This window comes from Bacillus rossius, chromosome 17 (genome assembly GCF_032445375.1).
Source record: "Bacillus rossius redtenbacheri isolate Brsri chromosome 17, Brsri_v3, whole genome shotgun sequence".
Lineage (NCBI taxonomy): Eukaryota > Metazoa > Arthropoda > Insecta > Phasmatodea > Bacillidae > Bacillus > Bacillus rossius.
The window spans coordinates 39,854,402-39,876,095 of NC_086344.1; the positions used below are offsets into that span (position 1 = coordinate 39,854,402).

The 21,694-nt window shown below is 41.9% G+C and overlaps 2 protein-coding genes across 3 annotated transcripts in view; one reads left to right on the top strand and one right to left on the bottom strand.

Moving 5' to 3' along the window:
• Nucleotides 1–927: 927 nt before the first annotated feature.
• On the bottom strand, nt 928–11,975 carry LOC134540613 (solute carrier family 66 member 3). The gene is made up of 4 exons (XM_063383449.1): nt 11,738–11,975; nt 10,581–10,803; nt 6,772–6,892; nt 928–5,181 (listed from the first exon to the last, which is right to left on the bottom strand). Exons 1-4 carry the CDS (start codon nt 11,884–11,886, stop codon nt 5,054–5,056), a joined length of 621 nt encoding a protein of 206 aa, XP_063239519.1. The 5' UTR covers nt 11,887–11,975; the 3' UTR covers nt 928–5,053.
• Nucleotides 11,976–12,220: 245 nt separating this feature from the next.
• Nucleotides 12,221–21,694, top strand: part of LOC134540585 (coiled-coil domain-containing protein 93) — a 28,886-nt gene continuing 19,412 nt past the window's right edge. For both annotated transcript variants that reach the window (XM_063383412.1, XM_063383414.1), the window contains exons 1-5: nt 12,221–12,375; nt 15,533–15,646; nt 18,074–18,168; nt 19,431–19,542; nt 20,815–20,970. In XM_063383412.1, the coding sequence (XP_063239482.1) occupies nt 12,307–12,375; nt 15,533–15,646; nt 18,074–18,168; nt 19,431–19,542; nt 20,815–20,970 (546 nt within the window). In that variant the 5' untranslated portion in view covers nt 12,221–12,306. The remainder of the gene's footprint in view (nt 12,376–15,532; nt 15,647–18,073; nt 18,169–19,430; nt 19,543–20,814; nt 20,971–21,694) is intronic.

Here is a 21,694-nt window from a genome sequence, read left to right on the forward strand (position 1 = left end):
TGACTGGCGACCATCCGCAGGGGACGTGAGAATTGGGTGCCGGCGATTAGTGGAAGACTCCACTCATTTTTTTTCTTCTCTCACTCGCGTGTGCGCTCTTACGTTCAGAAGCAGCAGCCAGCCTACACAAAATAAACGTTTTGCGTGAAAAGATATTTTTTTAATCTTTCATTGAGATGGCCACTAATGGCACGAGGCAGATGTCTAATGTCTGCATTAGCCGGCGCCGGCGAGCCTCCCTCCCTGTCCCTTGCCCACTGTGTGTGTAAAAACAGTTACCGGCAGACGTCTGTGCATGCAAGTCCCCTCCTGCCCTGCTTGACTGAAGCGGGGGAAGGAGCGCAGAGCTACAAACCTTCTCAGCGACCGCTCCGGAGAAATGAACAACTCAAGGTCAAAGCATTGTTGACAGCGTCGGTAACTTTCCATCCCGTTACTGTGCCTTTCAGGGCTGGCCAAGGTTGCTTTGTCTGGTGCGGACTTTATTCGGATTTTAAAAAATTCCATTTCAAGTATTTAAAAAGAAATTATGCGATTAAATAGGGTAAATGTACTAAAACAGTATTAGAAAACCTAATTTGGCCCTCCCCTGACCATCACTCTGGATCTGCCCTGGCTCTGATACCAGTATACAAGTATATCTAGTATATTGATATGTACTTGTTTTTCCAACTGTAATTTATTTCTTACAGATTTTATTAAAATTTTAATTGAATGTTGTGTTCAGCCTAAATTGCGAGACCAGGCGCGGAGGCGACACCCCTCCACAGGTACTCGCAGGAAAGTGTTGCCTCTACAAGAACAGTGTTTGGAACAAAGCAGAGGCTAGTTGAACATGGCTGCCTGGTATAGCACATGTACACACTGTTTCTCTACAAGCTTATACAAATTTAAAGAGAAAGGAATAAAACAATGTTCAAAGCAGCTAATGAAATTTATTTTTGTAATATAACAGATGATAAACTTTGTTAACAAGACATAAAAAATATGATCTATAAATTTTAACTTGCTACATGGATGGAACATGTGTATTTAGAAGACAGATAAATATTATTGCTTTCATAATATCATACGGTATCAAGGGGACCGCCTACCTGGTTTGCAGAGATTCAGGAAAAACATGCAATTTGAAATAAAAACTGCTCAATATATCCAGATGGCAACTGTTTACTTGAAGCTTTCAAGATTATGCTGAGGGAGGATGGGAATTTCTGTTTCCATTCTTTGTTTTGACGTGCGACGTGCCGTGCACGTCTATAATCACGAAGCCGTCAGCCCCTTCCTTCCTAAACACGTGTGCGCGCCGCTGCCACTGACGGCCGCGACAGCTGTCACCGTCCGGCCACCACCGCGTCGCCCGTTGCCAGGGCGACCGCGCCGCGTCCTTGGTTGCCATGCCAACCAGCTGGGTGCGCGCGCACACTCCTACCGGCCGCCACCCCTCGCCTACCCCTCTCTCGCCAGGCCAGCCGAGTGCGCGCGCAGCTTCCCCCTCCTCACCCAGCACCGCCTACTGGCCGCCACCCCTCGCCTACCCCTCTCTCGCCAGGCCGAGCGGGTGCGCGCGCAGCCTCCCCCTCCTCACCCACCTCCGTCTGCCCAGCCGCCTCCACCCGCCTTCCCCTCACCAAACAAGCCGAGGTCCGTCCAAGTCACGTAGGCCGGCTGGACTTCCTGGAAGCGCCCGTGATTCTTGGAACCCTCGGCCCTTCCTACGTCACGCCCTGGCCCTCAGGAGGGGTATATAAGGCCGGCCTTTGGGCCAGGAAGTCGGTGCCCTCGAGGCACCACTGGCAGCCGAGCCTCGCTCACCGCGCCTTCAACCGCTCACCGCGCCTTCGCTGGCAGCCGAGCCTGCCAGCCAAGGGCAGAAGACCGACAACCGAGTCCGCGAGTTAGTGTGTATCGGGAGGCTGTCGGTACCAACCGCGAGTACTCGTAATAAATCTCGTACCGCATATCTGAGTGTCCTTTCGGGGTGAGGGAGCTCCACGGGGACCTATCCCGCCGCCAGCCAGCCAGTCTGCTAGCCAGCCAACCGCCCGCCTGCCAGCCAGCCAGCCAGCCAGCCGCCTGCCTGCCAGCCAGCCAGCCTGCCAGCCAGCCAGCCAGCCAGCAAGCAGGTCAGCCCTACTACTGGGAGACCGCAGAGCCAAACCAGCCGCAGCCCGTAAGTAGGCATTCGACGAGGGACACTGGGAGCCACTTTCAGGGCATCCCAAGGTGGGGGAGAATCCTACCTAACCCTCTTAGGAACCTCCAGCCAGAAGTTACTCGCGCCAGTCAGGCCGATCCCTTCTCACCCAGGCAGGAAACAGGATTGACGCTTAAGGCCATTCTGGGAGAGCCAGAGATAAGAGCCTCGCGACAGTTTTTAAAATGTACTTTTAAAAGAGTGAAAATGGCTAAAATGCTTGTTTTCAGAATCGCTGTTAGGCATGAAACACCCAGTGCTGATTCTTTAAAGTACTCATGGGACTTGCACTACACCTTTATTTTCATTTCTCGGCCGTACAATGTCTAAAACCTCAGAGTTGCCCGACGGACGACGAGAAGTCTGCAGCCTTGCGCTCTGAGGAGAAGCACAAGCGATCGTCGCATTCATCACCCTAACCTCGGCAGGCCCCTTGAATAAATGCACATCGGCATGCTTATCCTTATCAGTAAATTACCTCAACACAATAATTGTCTGTTTAATTTTGGTATGAGATACTGTATATTATTTATTTATTATTAAAAATAAATTTCTATAAGCAAAATACTATACATAATTTGTTTGCTAATACTGCACAACAGTCACATATGGTACTTTACACTCAATGCTTGAAAAAATAAACCAGTATAAAAAAAATACATATTTATATTTTTAGTAAAAACTAATAAGCACCAATATTTTACAGATTCAATCAACCATTTATAATATATAGTATAACATTAAAAGTTAATTCTAAATGATCAAATAATAATGAAAAATAGCTTGGAAAATACAAAAATTAAAAAAAAAAAAACCCTCAAAATCTGAAATAAATATAAAATAATATTCATAGCAAATTCTTATCAGTCATACACATTTAGGAGAAAAAAACAGTAAAATTTGTGCATAAATAATTTAAATGAACATTTTTTTTTTTCATAATACTTAGTGTGATCAAAAGATTGAGACCCACTAGAATGTAGTATAGTACAGGTTCAGAAATGTACATGAAATCATATGAACGAGGGCATTAACATTATCGTACAAGATCTTTACAAAAAAACAAACATGCAAGTTGTTCTGCCTCCGCAATTTTATAAAAACTATAATTTTCAATCATATTATTATGAGTTCAATGATTTCATTAACGTTCACAAAGCATCATGCAGAAGAATAACCATGGATAATACCACCATTTTGGAAATGACATGCATGGCTTCTGGCATTCATACAAACGTTTCCCCACACCCAAAATACAATTACAATGATCAGATCTGCAGTGGCAGGATTAGGATAAAACTATTGATTGAAACTAGCAAGACCTCATACGTTGTAGAGGATCATCATGTTATTTTATTTCTTCCTTTCACATGGCTGTGCGTGGCACAGAACTGAGTGAAGGTCTGTGAACGAGTGTGCGAGAGTAGAGAGAGAGAGAGAGCACAGGTGACTGTCTCCCCCCACCCCTCAGCCCAGCTCCCAGTGGAGGGGAGGCAGCCCGCGAACACAGACACATTACAACGATGCAGGCTTGCACAGTTGGCCAGTCAAAATCCATTCCTATTTAGAATATTAGGGTGTCCACAAACATCTGTTACATATTTACCTGACTTCCCTTAAACAAAATTACAAATTTACAATTTTTTTTCAAAATAATTGACGTATTTTGCAATTTCATGAAAGAAAGAAAAAATAAATATAATCCAACCCTCACCCTTCCCACAGCTGGTCTAGTCCAAACAGCACCTGCACACGCCATACGACTGTGCAATGAAACACTATTCGGTGATGGCAGAAGACTGGAGAATGACATTTACCCTTAAATTACTATCACTGGGGATTTTACATAACTTTTCTAGGATTTTAGTGAATTCCCTGACAAATTCTAGCTTCCCTGACTTTTCCTTGATGTTCCAGAATGTGGACACCCTGAACGTATGCGATTCACACACTGAATTTTTTTTGTATGTTTCACCCAGTTCGCTGCCAGGTACAAACAAGCGAAAGGTGTGTGCTCATAAACCAATACGAGTCACGCCAGAGGTTGCGTGAAGCCCTAGCGATCACCGCCCCGAAGGTCGCAGGCTTCAGACTACAGCCAACCAGCGACTGACAAACAGTAATCAACAACTATGTCAAGGATGGCCAACCCTTTTAGCACGGAGGGCCAATCAACAGACTGATAGCTTACAGTCCATAAATTACAACTTTTTTTTTATAAGTACAGTAAATCTTTCTTAAGAAAATTCCACTTATGAAAAGATGAAAATTTCCTGCATTATCAATTTTAAAAAACAATTAGCACTGTTAAAATAATATAAAAAAACATTTTATCCTGTTAATACAAATTCCCTGATCAAATCTAAATTTCTTAAAGGCTAAGCTACAGTAACGACAGCACAGCACGGAATCGAAACTAAATTCGTGCATAACAGAGCGTTTAATCATTCCAACGGATTTTCCATTCATTAACTTCTGTAAAAAATTGTCAGCATAAAATATCTGAATTTCATCCAAGCATTTAATTTCACAGTTTTGTATTTAACTTTAAGAATTTCCTTAGAAATAAATAAATGCAAAGATGAATTTGTATGTTTCACTCTTTACATTCGGAATGCACACATGAGCTATTATATGCCGCTGACATAGTGTGCACTGACTGGCTGCAAACAGAAATCGGTGCACAGGACACAGAAAAATTAACAGTTTGACAACTTTCAGTGTGTGTGCTGGTTTGCCATGCCCAACGTAGCAGCTGCCATCAACTTCCGGTGCGTCCGTGCTGTCGCGACGCGGCCTGGCCTCAACACTAGGAGGGATTGACTGGTTGGGGTGTTGCGTGGCGCGGGGTTGGCACCCCTAGTCGGCCTTGGGGCGGCGGTAGTAGGCGGCCGCGGCCAGCACGGAGCTGCTGAGCGCGACGGAGATGGAGAAGTTGGTGAGCAGCATGGGGTCGGCAGAGTCCAGGTAGATGGTGTAGATGCGCGCTGCAACACGCCGGCACGCGCCGCGCTCAGCCACCGCCTTCCTCCCGACTGGTCGTGAAGGTCAGATACAACTACTCCCGCTCGCTACCGCATTCATTTATTTATTTATTTATTTATTTATTTGTAATTGTAACATGCCAACTAACAGGACAAAGCCTTTAATGGTAGGCACACAACTAGACACAAATACACTCACGATAATAAACATAAACGAAAAACACAAAACAATACAATAAAATACAATATAAAAACAAGACACATAACAAAAGACAATAAAACAAAATTCAAATGTTACAATTTAGACAACACAGAGCTAAAACACACATGATCATTAAGAACTAAGGAAAATAATTAAAGTCTTCATCAAATTTATTAAAGTTGGTTATTAGCCTATAGATAAGATCATTATTTCTGTTAACTGCGCATAAGGTGGAAGTTAAACGACTATTAAAAGGAGGTACTCTTAAACCGGTGTTGTCAAGTATATATTTACAGTTCAATTTGTTGGTACAACAGTTTTTAATGAAAATATAGACTCAAGTAATTCTCTTCGACTTGAAAGAGATATCATATTCATAAGAAAACAATGCAAATACTTTTACTAAAACTGATGAAAAACTTGTGTCTTGCCGCTGGAAGAATGTGGATTAACAGCTACGGGAACAGCTTATCTGCCTGTAAACTGCTTCACTCTTGTTTATGGCTTCCTGAACCTCTGGCCAATGCGGGGGTTGTCAGCAGACGCGACAGGTGTGAGGCAGGACAACACTTTGGAATGTCCGACAGAAGATGGAGAGTTCTGATGGAGTTAATCCTTCTGCTTCTCCTCACTGCGGCTGTTCCCCCCTCCCCCCCAAGGTGACCTCCTGATGTCAGCAGTGTTCTTTGCTTCCTGACTCAACACCTTTTAACTACAGCCATGAAACTACAGTTTTTTTCTAATGCTCCCTTGTTTCGAAAAAAATTATATGTAAATCATTCTACTGATGAATGTGGAACCAGAAAAACGCTAGTAAATATAGTATACTCTAATAATTTAAATAATTTTTGAATCGTAATTTAATTTCCACTCACACGCCTGACAGTACTTTACGCTGTTGCACAAAGGATGATGAAGTTGAAATAATTCTAAAATGAATCAAGTAGCTCGAGTTTGCTTCCACACTCACACTCACGGTGCTCGGTAACAATCATACTTTGCTTGAAAAATATGGTCACTTTTTCAGCGCTGCAGAGTTTAAAAGCAAGGTAGTTTGGTTCATAAAAGTGGCGGTGACCAAGTCCCAGGTACGAACCACTCCCCTTGTCTCTCTTCCGGGGAGCAGGGAGGTGACGGAGCAGTCCGACACGACTGTCACAGAGAGAGGGAGGAGAAGTAGAGAGAGGAAAGGAGAAAGAAAACAGGAGAAAAGAGAAATAGCAGGAAAGTGGGAGGAAGGAAGACCGAGAAGAAAAGAGAAAAGAAAGAGCAAAAGGGAAAACAGAGAGTGAGAAGAAAGACACAAAAGCACTCTATCTATATTTAGGGCCTCTCTATACACTGCCAACTGGCCTCACGCCGTTAACCCGGGTCGAACGCCGGGGACTCACTCAGGTTGGTGAACGCAGACAGGAACCAGGTGAGCAGGCTGACAGACTCGGCGTTCTTGGAGCTGACGATCTCGTAGAGCTGCATCACCTTGCTAAACGCAGACACGGGCGTGCACAGCGGCTGCGCACAAGAGCAGGCGTCTGCACGCTCGGCAAGGCAGGCACCAACAGCTTCCAAGCAACTACACGTGGCTCCTCGCGCCACACGTTTCAACAAACACTGCAAGACTTGCTTTGAATGATTCGTGCAATGGGGAATACTGATTCAAATCATTATTTCGGACATATGCCATCGCTAGTTTGGACCGTATGTCACAGAGTGGCCCACAACCTTCTTTCGCATTGCCCGCTTAAAGAATCTTCCAACAAAGAAATTATATCAGGTCAACTGTTGTAAATTAGCAATATTTGGTTTGCCTGTACCTAAAATAAGTTTTCAAAATCCTCAATAATTTCACAAAGAAATTGAAAAATATTATTTATATTTTTGAAATCTATCAATTATTGTTTAGTGACAATTATTGTTAGACAGTAATTTTTTTTAGTTTTATAAAAAAATTCTGGAGAATTATTTTTTTTACTTCATCATATGCTGCACATTGTATTTATTAACTATTCTATAGAAAAAATGAGATATTAAATAATGTTTGTAAAAAATTTAATATTAATTCATATGGGTGTGGCTCGTAGATTTGTTTCAAAACTGATATCAACCCTCAACAAGAGGGAAGCTGGCCGTTACTGTCGCAGAGAAAACCCGAAGAATCGACAAAGAAAGATGAATGCAAAACATGCAGAAAACAAGCCCAAAAAAAATCAGTTGATGTCAAATGTTTAATGCATATTCAAGCTCAGAGAATTCTGTGGCAGGAATCAGTGAGAACAGTCCACACGACCTGTTTGGCATCATCACTGGGTTCCTCTGTCTGCCACTGCGTTGTCCAATCTGTCTTTATTTACTGTTTTTTGTTGCACCTGTCTTGTGTTCATCTGTGCTGGAAAATTTTCATGACTAATTACTTCTACTGAATTCTATGAGCTGTCTTTATATTTAACATTTTGCATCGGCTGAATATTTTGCTTGTTTTCTGTGAGAGTTTATTTACCTCTATTTGTTCATTGGGTTTTCCCCGCGATAAACAGTGCAATCTAGCAATGGCGTAAGTCCAAAATAATGATTTGAATCATTGCAGGACTTGTAATTACACAATGACACTTAACAGCACTGGACAGTGATACCACAACCCAGAGCGCACGTCACAAAGCAGACCAAGACAGAGGCGAGATGAGAGCCAGCGAGACACAACGTAGCAGTCCAACCAACACACGCAAAGCCAAGCTACGATTCCTGGACTACGTCGACAGTTCTGAAGGCAACTGAATCTTACCTGTGGGAAGACGGAGCGCTGAACTTACTCCAGAGCGCTAAGTCAGCGCGACATGGCTCCACTGGTTCCAGTGGGACGGCGACGCGTCACTTCTCATATGTTCCCGTCATCACAGAGCCACATCAGGGCTGCTGTAATCTGACTGGCTCTTGCCAGAACACCTGTTTACACCCAATGTGACCTGCGGGAAGTCCCGAGATGGTTCATGTACTAACTGCGCCCACTTCAACGGAAACCTATTAGTAAAATGAGTCAGAGCTTCACAAATTATACTCCAAAGCACTTCAATGAAATTGTGACACTCCACGAAACTACCACATCATTGCAGATAGCAGAGCGACTTCTGGGGCCAAAAGTTAAATTGGATGAACAAGACTTCAGAAATTAATTCATCATATATTTCTGCTGGAAGGATTCCGTTAATTTATTGGTTAAAGAAGTAATCGATTCTATATTAAATATAAATGTGATACTCCTATTGCCCACTTCCTGAAAAAGCCATTTCAAACTGTTATATTACTGCCAACATTTACAACTTCTTGTATCAATATATGTAATTGATATAATGATGAAATAAAATAAATACAGTTGTTCTTTTTAATAAGCCCTCATCATTAGCTTATATGCTTATGTAAAATAAGAAAAGTGAATGGTAATTCGTGGCACTACTGCATGAAACTTGTGAAGACCGTCAGTCAGCACTTCTGCACTGGTCTGTTGCCACATGAGCTATTGCCGGTCAGCTGCACGATACATGAGCCACAACCTGTCAGCTGCACGATACATGAGCCACTGCCAGTCAGCTGCGCGATACATGAGCCACTGCCTGTCAGCTGCATGATACATGAGCCAATGCCTGTCAGCTGCATGATACATGAGCCACTGCCTGTCAGCTGCATGATACATGTGCCACTGCCTGTCAGCTGCACGATACATGAGCCACTGCCTGTCAGCTGCACGATACATGAGCCACTGCCTGTCAGCTGCACGATACATGAGCCACTGCCAGTCAGCTGCGCGATACATGAGCCACTGCCTGTCAGCTGCATGATACATGAGCCAATGCCTGTCAGCTGCATGATACATGAGCCACTGCCTGTCAGCTGCATGATACATGAGCCACTGCCTGTCAGCTGCATGATACATGAGCCAATGCCTGTCAGCTGCATGATACATGAGCCACTGCCTGTCAGCTGCGTGATACATGAGCCACTGCCTGTCAGCTGCACGATACATGAGCCACTGCCTGTCAGCTGCACGATACATAAGCCACTGCCTGTCAGCTGCACGATACATGAGCCACTGCCTGTCAGCTGCATGATACATGTGCCACTGCCTGTCAGCTGCACAATACATGAGCCAATGCCTGTCAGCTGCACAATACATGAGCCAATGCCTGTCAGCTGCATGATACATGAGCCACTGCCTGTCAGCTGCACGATACATGAGCCACTGCCGGTCAGCTGCACAATACATGAGCCAATGCCTGTCAGCTGCACGATACATGAGCCACTGCCTGTCAGCTGCGTGATACATGAGCCACTGCCTGTCAGCTGCACGATACATGAGCCACTGCCTGTCAGCTGCACGATACATGCGCCACTGCCTGTCAGCTGCACAATACATGAGCCAATGCCTGTCTGCTGCATGATACATGAGCCAATGCCTGTCAGCTGCACGATACATGAGCCACTGCCTGTCAGCTGCACGGCACATGAGTCACTGCCAGTCAACTGCGTTATACATGAGCCACTGCCGGTCAGCTGCGCAATACATGAGACACTGCCGGTCAGCTGCACGATACATGAGCCACTGCCTGTCAGCTGCACGGCACATGAGACACTGCCTGTCAGCTGCACGATACATGAGCCGCTGCCTGTCAGCTGCGTGATACATCAGCCACTGCTGGTCAGCTGCACGATACATGAGCCACTGCCTGTCAGCTGCACGATACATGAGCCACTGCCGGTCAGCTGCACGATACATGAGCCACTGCCTGTCAGCTGCGTGAATCATGAACCACTGCCTGTCAGCTGGGTGATACATGAGCCACTGCCTGTCAGCTGCACGATACATGAGCCACTGCCGGTCAGCTGCGCGATACATGAGCCACTCCCTGTCAGCTGCGTGATACATGAACCACTGCCTGTCAGCTGCATGATACATGAGCCACTGCCTGCAGTTCTGAGGATCAGGAGCCGCGGAACAGAGCGCCTTCGACGGTAACTTGGTCGTTTTCAAGTTCCATCAACTAGTAAGTTTGATTTTAAAATAACAAAACAGATAATATGGGAATGAAAACTTTTGTTTGGGTGTATGTTTACACTCGTCATAATAATGATGGAATATTTGCTGGGTTGTATTCGTGCTCCACGCTCGCTCCGGGTGAGAGCAGACCGGTGCACAGGGGGGAAGACTCACCACGAGGCCGGCCAGCACGGCCTTGGGCAGCACGCCGGAGAGGAAGCAGCAGGTCACGGCGAGGTACAGCGCGCAGAGCACGGCGCAGCGCCCGCCCAGCAGGCCCGAGTGCCGTGACACCAGCAGGATCAGCACCGCCTGCTGGCTGATGATCACGGGGTACTCCATGTACGTGAGCAGCGCGTAGCCGTTGGTGTAGTTGTAGCACGTCATCACCGTGTAGCTGTGGGGAGCAGGTATACATGATGGTGCACGCAATAATCCTGTGGTGCATCACGCTTGCCGTTTTTATTTAGCACGTCAAAACATCCTGGCCACAACACAAACAAGTTATATTCCTTCTTGTGGACAGTTTTACTTTTGTAGGTATTCAACTTTTGCTATATCCTTTAAAATATTTAACAATTTTAATAACAAAAAATCTTTACATTCATGATCCTAGTGAACAAGTTAATACAAACGAATGCTGTGGTGCATATTTAAACAATGTGCAAATTGTGTTTAGTATTTATGGTGTATACCGAAAAAATTATTCCGTTGTACGGTTCACTTTATTTTTCTAGCGAGCACCTACTCTCCAATCAACCTTTTTTGGATAACTTGCCGCTATCAAATAGCTGTACAAGGACTGTTATTTTTTTTCAAGGGTGTGAGTGGGGTTTATAAAAAAACTGGTCTAGTGCTAGACCATTGTCCTTAACAGAACACGAATCACACCAAACTTCCCTAAGCATTACTCAAGCATTTTTGATTGACTGATTGATCCTGTTGCTACAGTTGGGCACAAGTTCGGTAGCAAGCAGGCCTCCTCACTTATTTCTATCTCTCCTTCTGTAGTGCACCTGATTCCTTGCCAATTCAAACTCCTCATCCAAACTATTTAATTTCTTGATTAAGTCCGGTACCCTCGTAACCCTCCAGTTCATCCCCCTCTCTGTTCTCTTCTGAATCGCACCGTCCTGCTCACAACTTACCCCCCTCACCCCTGCCCCGCCTATCAACGGCAAGAGGGTGACGGAACAGCATATTCCTCCCATGTATGTTACTTCTCATTAACTAGGTAAATCGATTCTTCAGCGTACACAATGACATCACATGCTTTCTTCTAAAATTAAAAATCACACAATAACATTCCAGCAGGTTGTCAAATCGCTCACCTTGACAGTTCCAATAAAAGGGCTTTCAAACTTATTCCTTTCGCACTTTTCAGTTTGATTATATTTAAAATCTGAGGAATCTTTAGTATGAAACATAAAGCTATGGTAATAACGCTTAAAACGTCAGATATAATGTGTAGTACGCCCATTTTTAAAACGTACTAAGAATAAAGTGCTGCATTGACATTTAATTCGACCCGGGCAACAGGTATTTACATAAGAGCTTGTACTATGACTACATTTTGAGTAGATGGCCTAAAGAACAGTGCACAAATATTCGGGTCAATTTGGTTTTCTAATTATTTATAAAACTTGGAGTCATAAAAATTATTTTTTAAAAATTGAAATAATAAACTAAAATAAATTAAGTTTTTAGTAATGGGACCTTATAATATAAAATTCAAGACGTTTGCCCTTAGTCATATGATAATGAATCATGAACACACAGTAGACACATGCGCATGTCGGAGGAAAGAACGGAAAACTCTATGATCTAAACAAACCAGCAAATAAAAATAAAGGATTTGAGTGAGGAAAATCACAACACAAACTTCAAAAAGTATTTAAATATGTTTGTGGCGCGCCCTAAACTCGCAATGAAGACGGACAAGATAGACGCTACAGAAAAGGAAGTTCAAGTTAGTTTCAAATACTGTAAAATCGTAGGAACGGTTGTTTAGGAATTACCAATATGAAATGTGTCTAACGTAACCTTACCAACCGTCCACACAGTTTTGAATTAGACCGTCAGAACTGACGAAGGAACCGGGGTGGGACAGTCCACTGGAAGGAAGTGGGGCGGGGCAGGAGAACAGAAAGAGGGATAAACTTGGTGATAGTAAGGGCGTTAGGGGATGGAAATAGTTTAGGAGGAGGAACGGGAAAAGTAGGCAGGACTGCCTGCCACTGGACTTAGTTTCAGTTTTGAATGTCACTAACCTAGTCAACTGTCCACACTATTATGAAGTATTTTTACTTTACCTAATCTAACCTAACCAACCATTCTCACAATTTTACACTATTTTCAATGTACCTACCTAACATAACATTACCACACTCTAAAAGGGCTAATTATTGCTATAATACTTGAAATATCACAACACCCTCTTGGTTAATGATTGAAAAACATGTCAGGTAATAGAAGAAATCATTTTGGAATTTATATTATATATGCATATGTGTGTATATATAATTTTCTTTCAGAAAATCGACTTTTTTCAGGATTACCAAAAGTTTTTTTTTGTTTTCATATTTGGACGGACAGCATAGGTTATATATAATAAAAAAAAAATTGGCGATCAACTTTCAAAATTTTACATTATAGTGTACAACATGATTACAGCCCACAGCTTTTGCTCAGTGTCTTTGCCTGGGATTGACTTTACCACAATATATCTCTTATACTAGGTATAGTAGGTCTGTACCCTATAACTCTTTAGTAGATTTGTTGACATGAAGTCTTGGTAATCCTACAAAAGAAATAAGGAAAAAAAAGTAAATATATAAGTGAAAGTTGGTTAAACCAGAGGTACATTAGTAATACTAATTATGATTAAATTACCTATTAAATATTATTTATCAATGTAGCTCACCTAAAGCAAAATACCTTTCTTTTTTAGAAAAAATCAGCAACAGTGATAATCTAACCTTGAAATTATATATTAATGATATCGAACAATCACCAATAAGTACTACGGAATACACAGAACATTAACTAACTGATGCTCCCAAGGACTTACAGACTCACCGTATGTTAAACATCCTGGTATGAACACGCTACTGGAAAACAGTCCTACTTTAAGTTACGAAATAATACTGTAGCTTTTCCATTTTATTCAACACTAACTATCAAAAAATGTCAGGAAGTAAACATATTAATTTTTCTGATTTTTATTAGCTTTTTTTTAACACACCCATCTAGATAATGATTTAAAATTACCATAGGATTAGTTTTCTTCCTAAAATAAAAAAATCACCATTTTGATCCTCTTAGGGGCAGAATATGTGTTAAATTATTTATAGTTAAAGGGCTACAGTGTTTTAAATTTCATTAAACATTGGTTTTAGCATGTCAGTTGGGACCCATATAAAATACAGGAAAAATATTACCCTCATCATAAATACATGTGTATGCGTTGCATAAGGTTGCTGACATTTGATAGATATATTTGGTAATGTAAACCTGGAAAGAAAAAAAAAGATTTCAAACATTTTAACCATGCAGTGAACTAATATGCAGGACTGAAAATAGGCTTGCTAGCAACACGAAAAAAAGTCAGGGATTTTTTTAGCAAACAAGGAAAAAAGTTTGGGAGTTTCTTAAGTAGTCGGGGAATATTTTTAATTGATATAAGTTACTGAAAAGTGAAAGCTCTAGCAACTATACTTTTTTGAATTGTATTGGTTCCACATATTGTATTATATTGTATTGGTTCCCTCATTTCTGACCTGTATCTGTTACATTTGTATTTACTCGTAAGTATGTCAGCACTGTGACCATGCACATTGACTTCATTGCTATCAACAGCATTGTTATAATCAAATTTATAACTGCGTGTTGCAATGTTGATGTGTTTTTAGTAGTTATTGAATAGTGATGAGTTTTTAATAGTGGTCTGGGAAAATGTTTTTTCAGAGCTTGGAAAAGTTAGGGAAATTTTTTATTACAGGTCTGCTAACCACACTGAGTAATTACAAAAAAAAAAAAAGTAAAATATTTAGTTGAGCACCTTAAACACTCTTATTTACTAGCCGATGCCCGGCTTGTGCTCAATCAATGCCTCAGTCAATTTCATTTTGTAATTTGTTTGAATTAGGTAATTACACTTATACAAAGCATCTCTTTATCTCTCTCTATCTAATTCTCTATCAACATGCCATCTATCTCTCTACGTATATCTCTATTCCTCTCGCTACTTCTATCTACATATGTATATGTGTGTGTGTGTGTGTGTGTGTGTACATACACATACACACACAAGCCGATTATCTCCCATTATCTTTCTCAATGTATATCTGTATATATCACACTATAGCAGTGGTTCCCAAACGTTTTCAGCTGGCGACCCACCTTTCCTTATAGGAATACCTCCATGGTCCATCAGTCCATGGTGGAGTAAAAAACCTTATTTGTATCTTATCCCTTCCTTATGTGGGTATGTATAATTTACCATCAAATATTGAATATATATATATATATATATATATATATATATATATATATATATATATATATATATATATATATATATATATAAAAAAATTCCGATTGATTATTGATAGAAAATTTGTGTTCTGATTTGAAAATGGTTGACAAAATATAAGCACTTTGTAGCAAAACAGTTATTTATTTAACAATATATATGTTTTTGCACACAATTCGATTTGTTTAGATTTTTCTTATCTCTTTATGATGGTTTATTCGATGGTTTCTGATAGTTTTAGGATCGAGTCGCGACCCACCTGTAGGCCTTCCGCGACCCGCTGGTGGGTCGCGACCCACCGTTTGGGAATTGCTGCACTATAGCAACGAAAATATTGAAAATCAGTGCTTTCACCTGTACCTACAGGCTTTATCTGTTTTTTTTTTTTTATTTATTTATTCAGTTTTTGATCTGTAGATCCCATATGGAGACACAGGTGTGCCACGGATATGTAAAAACAGACAGTTATTTTAATGCAGCGTTGTGTAAAATATTGAAAGCAGTGGTTGAGGAACTTTGGGAGGTTGAAGGCAGGGGAAGGAAGATTGGGGCGTGGTTGTGTGGGTGCACGGACGGGAGCGCGGTGTTGCAGCCGGACGTGCGGGAAGACGAGGAGCAGCGCGCCAAGCAGCAGGAGATCATCGACCTGCTGGTGGCCGCCGGCTACTTCCGGGCCCGCATCAAGGGCCTGTCCGCCTTCGACAAGGCACGTCCACGCCGGTCGCCTGGACCACCAACAAACTAAACTATACACAGACACAAACATACACATATTTTTTTCTTTTGTTTTCAAGCAATTTTCGGACCCAATCAATCATTCAAGTTGAAAATTTATTTAAATTAAATTCCGTTTTCCGACGGCAATTTCACAGTGTTCAGAGTTTTTTTTTTGTAAGTGGAATCTCGGCATGTTAATGTTTTCTCACAAGACAATCCACCGAAACGAGTGTAAACAAAGTTATGGCTCATGCAATTATTGCATGTCCCTAGTGATGAGCCATGAGTAGAGACCTGCAAAATTCGCGGATTCATCGACCTCTAGGATAGACTCCACAGTCCTTTAAATACTCGCGAAAATGACACCTGTTCATTGGCTACTGACGCGTGAGACGTCTCAACTAGGCTGTCCGTAATTCGGCACTTTCTTGTTTAGTGTTTCCCATCGGCTTACCGTTCCACGGATAAAATGTGGGCCAATCGCAGAAGCGGTACGAAGGTATGGTTGTCTTGATGCTAGCCTATCGCGAAATGAATCCGCGAATTTTGCATGTCTCTAGCCATGAGTAGTGAGTCCCCCTCATCCGAGATCTGTAACGTGTGTCTCGGGTTTGGTGCCCGGGTGTTGCTTGCCACCAGCACAGGAGGCAGGGCACACCTGGTCACTGCGCTAGTGATGACCCAGGACTGGTGTAGTAACCTCCATCGTCGTCATCCCTGTACGGAGATACAGGACAGGCACTCCACGTTTGAATCTCAGAACCGACTTCTGGATATGTTTTACCTTTGGCTTCGCTGAACACCAGGCAAACACTGTTTAGACCTTAAAAACACATCAAAAAAAAATCTTTCGTTATTTAAAATTATGAAACTTTAGTTTGTTTTTAAATCTTATGATCACTAATGTTGTCAGTATTTTGGTGTGCTATTTTATTTTTAATTTTATTTATTTATTCAGTCATTCCGTAGAGATTTTTTTATATGGTAGTAACAATAAGGCTATGGAAAAATACTTCAGTATTACATTGAACCATTGTGGTTTCGAGCTACAAATTACGTAGGTAAAAGACTTTAAGAAAACAGAGATATGCATTTGAGCAATTTTTGCATTAGTTTGTACAACTCCCTCCTTAAATAATTTTAGGTTACACATAAAATTACTGTGTTATGTATTTTTTGTTTGGTCTATAATACAAAGCACATATATACATATATTTATATGTATGTACCTATATACATAGTTATAAATCTGAAACAATTCAGTGTTGTGTGTGTGACTATAGCGTGCCTCGTGTTTGTTTGCAGTGTGCCTTTTACCGGACATTTTTTTCTCTCTCTCTCTCTCTCTCTCTCTCTCTCTCTCTCTCTCTCTCTCCAACGCACGGTATATGCTATTAGCTGGTGTGTGCTGCTGTTGCCAGTGTACTCAGTTTGCACAAAACTTTTATACACAACTTTATAATGTAATGGAAATTTTTAAAAATGTATATGTAACTTAATTTTCAGAAGAGTAACTTGGAATGTTTCCTGAGATGTAAGAATTTAATATTATTATATGATGACTTTGATGAAATCCAACAAAAAAATTTATTTTCAAAATTTTCACTTAAAATTTGCCATTACTGTATTCAATGTTTCAGATGCAGTTTTAATACAGGATGTCCATAAAGGAATGTCCCAGTCTCAATGGTATATTATAAAGTTTAATTTAGACTATTTACAACAAATCATACATCAAATTGAAGGTAAACTAACCGTTTTTCTTACAAATGTTCCACCTGTAGTACACCTTTAGTTATACGGCACACATCCAACCTAAAGTCCACTAATTATTCCCACTCTTTGGTTAACACATCCAGAGTAATGGAAGCAATAGCCCCTTCAATTCTGTGTCTCAACCTTGGAAAATCATTAGATAGCAGTGGAACGTAAACACAATCTTTTATAAAGCCCCGAAGAAAAAAAATTGCTTGGCGTTACGTCAGGTGAACGTGGAGGCCAGCGACAAAAGAGCTCTGTCGTCTTGACCATTACGACCAATCCAACGGCCAGGTACTCCGACATTCAACCACTCTCCCGTACAATGGGAGGGGCTCCATCTGCTTTATCTTGTTGGCAAATAAAGTTTACAGGTTCACTCTCTACTGATCACCATTATGCATAGGTGGCGCTGCAAGCGAGAAAAAAAAACAAAGCCGTACTCGCGCATGCAAGTTACTGTTTAATTGTGACCCTGAACCAAAATTCTACAACACTTGCTGTTGATACTGTTAAAAGTTATGACTGGGGCATACTCTTATGGACATTCTGTATTTTATTTACTATACACTATGAAGTTGTGTATCTGGCAACGGAGCACAGCGCTGACAGCAAGGATGAGCCGTGCCGCATGTAGCACGGCCACCCTGTGCTGCAGGTGGTGGGGGGCATGACCTGGTGCATCGACACCTGCAACTTCGACGTAGACATCGACCTGCTGTTCCAGGAGAACCTCACCATCGGCCAGAAGATGTGAGAGCCGTGCACTTGTGTCAACCCAGGTTCTTAGTTTAGTTGTTGGGCCTTTGATCGTGGTACAAGGCCGTGGAACATGTCATTTGTAGTATTTGCAATTTACATATACCAAAAGCACGCAGAATCAAAGTAAAACATTGATAAAGTGAAATCGATATTTGCAACAAAATAATTTGTGTGCTAGTTGGAACTGTGCTACCCTGATCCTACAGACATGTGCCAAGCGCAGTGAACACGGACTGGTGACATGCTGACGTGCAAGCAGCACGGCCGTCACACTGCCGCCCCGGGCTCTTAGCACGATACAGCTCGTCTTCAGCTCTTTGCGGGGGAAGTTTTTTTGAAAAGTGGAAAAGCACTGAAGTAGCACTTAATGACAGCTATCGATGTTTGCGAAAATTTGGTTGCTCGTTACCTTCGACCCTGTTTGCTAGCACCGAGCAAAGTGGTGCCAAGGGAAAACGTAAACTCACGTTCAAGGCACCTGGGTTCAAATACCTGTTTGGCCAACCTGATTACGGTTTTCCATGGATTCTCGAAACATCACTGTGCAAGTGCTGTCTTCATTCCTTACAATAGGCCATGGACAGTTACCTTGCTAGCTCTGGGTCACTGGACATGTCTCGAATCTTTGGGCTGTCAACCAGACTGCAGCCAAAAACACATTTAAGTTTTCAACACTGTATGTTGTGTAATTTTGGAAGAACTAGTGCTTCTGAATGTAGTACATCAAAAATAAAAGTTTTCTCCAACAAAAATGTAAAATGTTGCGGTGGCCAAAACACACCTAACACATTTATTATTGATTTAAGACCACTAGGAGCACTTATGAGTAGTTTCATTTGGAGGTTCGCTATCGTTTCATGTATCTCTTGAGTCTGGTTATTAATATTTTCTTTCTCTCCTGTGAGGTTGGTTTTTGAGACGGTATTTTATGAGGTCGAAGCCAAGAATTAACAATATCATAACAACCGGAGCAGTTTAGTACATTCCAGAATGTATTGTACATTCCGTAATACAGGTATTTTTTTGGAGGTTTCCAGTCTTAAAGCTTTTAATCAGCGAGTAGAATTTTTAATATGTTGATATTTGATACATAAGATATTTGAGGTGGGAATAGATTTTAAATTTCTAGACTAATTATTTTCTGAATTTTATTTTTTAATGTTTGGTGGCTTCTTGAGTAGAAAGGATTCAGTGGCCTGTGGGGTCTGTTGGTCAGACCGCTGATGTGTGGTCTCGATGTGCCGTGTTCACAGCGCGCTGACGGAGAAGATAGTGGCCGTGCTGCCACAGATGAAGTGCCCCCACGCCATCGAGCCCCACCAGATACAAGGCCTCGACTTCATCCACATCTTCCCTGTCGTCCAGGTCAGTAGCCGGCCCCGCCCCGCTGCTCGTCCGTCGACCGTCGTTGGCGCTCCACTCGTTACCAGCTTGTGTTCAGTTAAAATATTTACTATTGAATATCTGAGTTGGCTTGTGGGGATAAAGAAGTGTCCCCACCACAAATACTTTTCCATTTTGATGCTGCCAATAGACGTGAAGGCTTCAAAAGTCTTGAAAATTTCTCTTGTTTAGGTAGAGTAGATTGACAGTCATGAAAGTTAGGATTTATGAATCATTAAATTCTTTTTTTTTTTCACTTGTATATTAATTAATATGTTTATTACGTAATTTAGGTAATTAATTACTTTTCTATGACTTGGTCAAATTTTGTATTATACATAAAACATCAAAATTAAAAATGTCTTTAAACATTTATTGGAAGCAGCCAAACACAAATAAGTAAACTTCAATACAAATGCAATATGTTGCTAACATTTTGGAGGAGTGGCCCTCTCTTACAGCATGCTCGTGTGGTGATCAGACATGTCCTTCACAGCTATTGAGATGGTGGTATGATTTCATCCGTCCGTCGAAAGTTAAAACTTGGGAAGCTTTTGAAAAACGGACGGTTGGAAATTTCCTGGCCTTCTGGTTGGCTTAAGGTCATGTGAGCGGAAATGGAAGTCCGCGATGGACCATTGTGAGTCCAGATTGTAAAGTCACTTAAAAAAAATTCCCCCAAAATATTAAAATTTAAAGACTAAGCCTAGTAAAAATACATTTGATTGCAACATTGAAAGGTTGCCAAATGTTTTTAGTAGTTGTGCTGATTGCGAGGTCAGATCACGTGCCACTAAAGTGATCTCGGTCCAGTTCCTGTTGAGTGGTAACACGGCTGCAGGGAGGTCACGTCTCGGGAAGTCAGGGAGAAGTCAGGGAAGTTGGAATACGCTAGGGAAATTGACGTGAAATCCAGGAGTGTTAATGTAAATTTTGCATTTTATGTCACATTACAAATTTGTCCACCAAAAATTTACTAATTGTTTTTCCTAACAGGAATACAAAGTTACGCAGCTGTTTTTTTTTTTTTTTTTTTAAATTATGATCACGTGCATGATATTTTGAAGCTCGCGAATTAAGTTTTAGAAATATTTAATATAATTTGTAACCAAACAGTAAGTTTGAAAGAAGCCACGGTGTTGGATCTACGGGAGCAGCCTTGAAACGACGGTGATGTGACAGAGAGAGCACCGGGGGCTGTGCCGTGCGCAGTGGCTGCTCTAGGGAGCCCACCGGGGGCCGTGCCGTGCGCAGTGGCTGGTGAAGAAGTCGGTGGAGACGCGGGAGGAGAGGGGCGACCTGACGCGCTCCCTCGCCATCAGCCAGTTCGACAAGCAGTTCAGCCTCCCCGAGGAGCAGCGGGACCGCGCGCGGCTGCGCGGCGTGGAGCAGCACGTCCGCCTCGCGCAGGTGGGTCTCCGCGAGGGACACGGGCGTCGCAAGGATATATTTTTTTGGGGGGGGGACTTCAATTGATTTAGTTGTTGAGGAATATCCATCCCGTGGGGAAACAAATCAGGGGGTCCGGGGGTCCTCCACCGGGAAAATTTGGGATTTGAAGGTGCAAAAAGGTGGTTTTCAGGCATTTTTCTTTCCTAAATATTCTAATTATAATTGGTTGCAATATATAATTTATTTTTTATAAAAAAAATATTTTCAGAGAACAAATTTGTAAAAACACAGTTAACATTTATCTGTATTCGGTATGGGACCTGATTTTGATTTTACACGAAGATCGAATTAAAAAGTGCTCACATTACCACGATTGGACTAAATGCATCATGCGCAACGTATGGGTTATATCACAGAAATCATATTTTTAATATAACTACGAAACTAAATATATTATTGGAGGGGACGAAATTGAAGACTTTTATTATTGGGGGGGACGTGTCCCCCCCGTCCCCCCCCGGTTGCGACGCCCAAGCACCATCACTTCGTGCTGAAATATTGTAGGTTGGTCCAGGACTCAGCTTCTCATTATGTACAGACGGTTTCATTACTGAACTCTCTTATTTCCTTGCTTGCTTGTCAGACGGTTTGCAAGTAGATTTATTATTAAATTTTGAGATCATGTTAAAATTCTTGTAACAATGAAGGGAAATAAATAATGTGTGATAGAATCTTTAACTAC

Excerpts from the sequence above, each read along its gene's own strand:
- LOC134540613 (XM_063383449.1), bottom strand. The coding sequence starts at position 11,886 with ATGGGCGTACTACACATTATATCTGACGTTTTAAGCGTTATTACCATA. Across the intron at positions 6,893-10,580 it reads CCGTGCTGGCCGGCCTCGTG|CCGCTGTGCACGCCCGTGTC; the intron begins GTGAGTCTTCCC and ends TCTTGTGCGCAG. Across the intron at positions 5,182-6,771 it reads GTCTGCGTTCACCAACCTGA|CGCGCATCTACACCATCTAC; the intron begins GTGAGTCCCCGG and ends GGCGTGTTGCAG.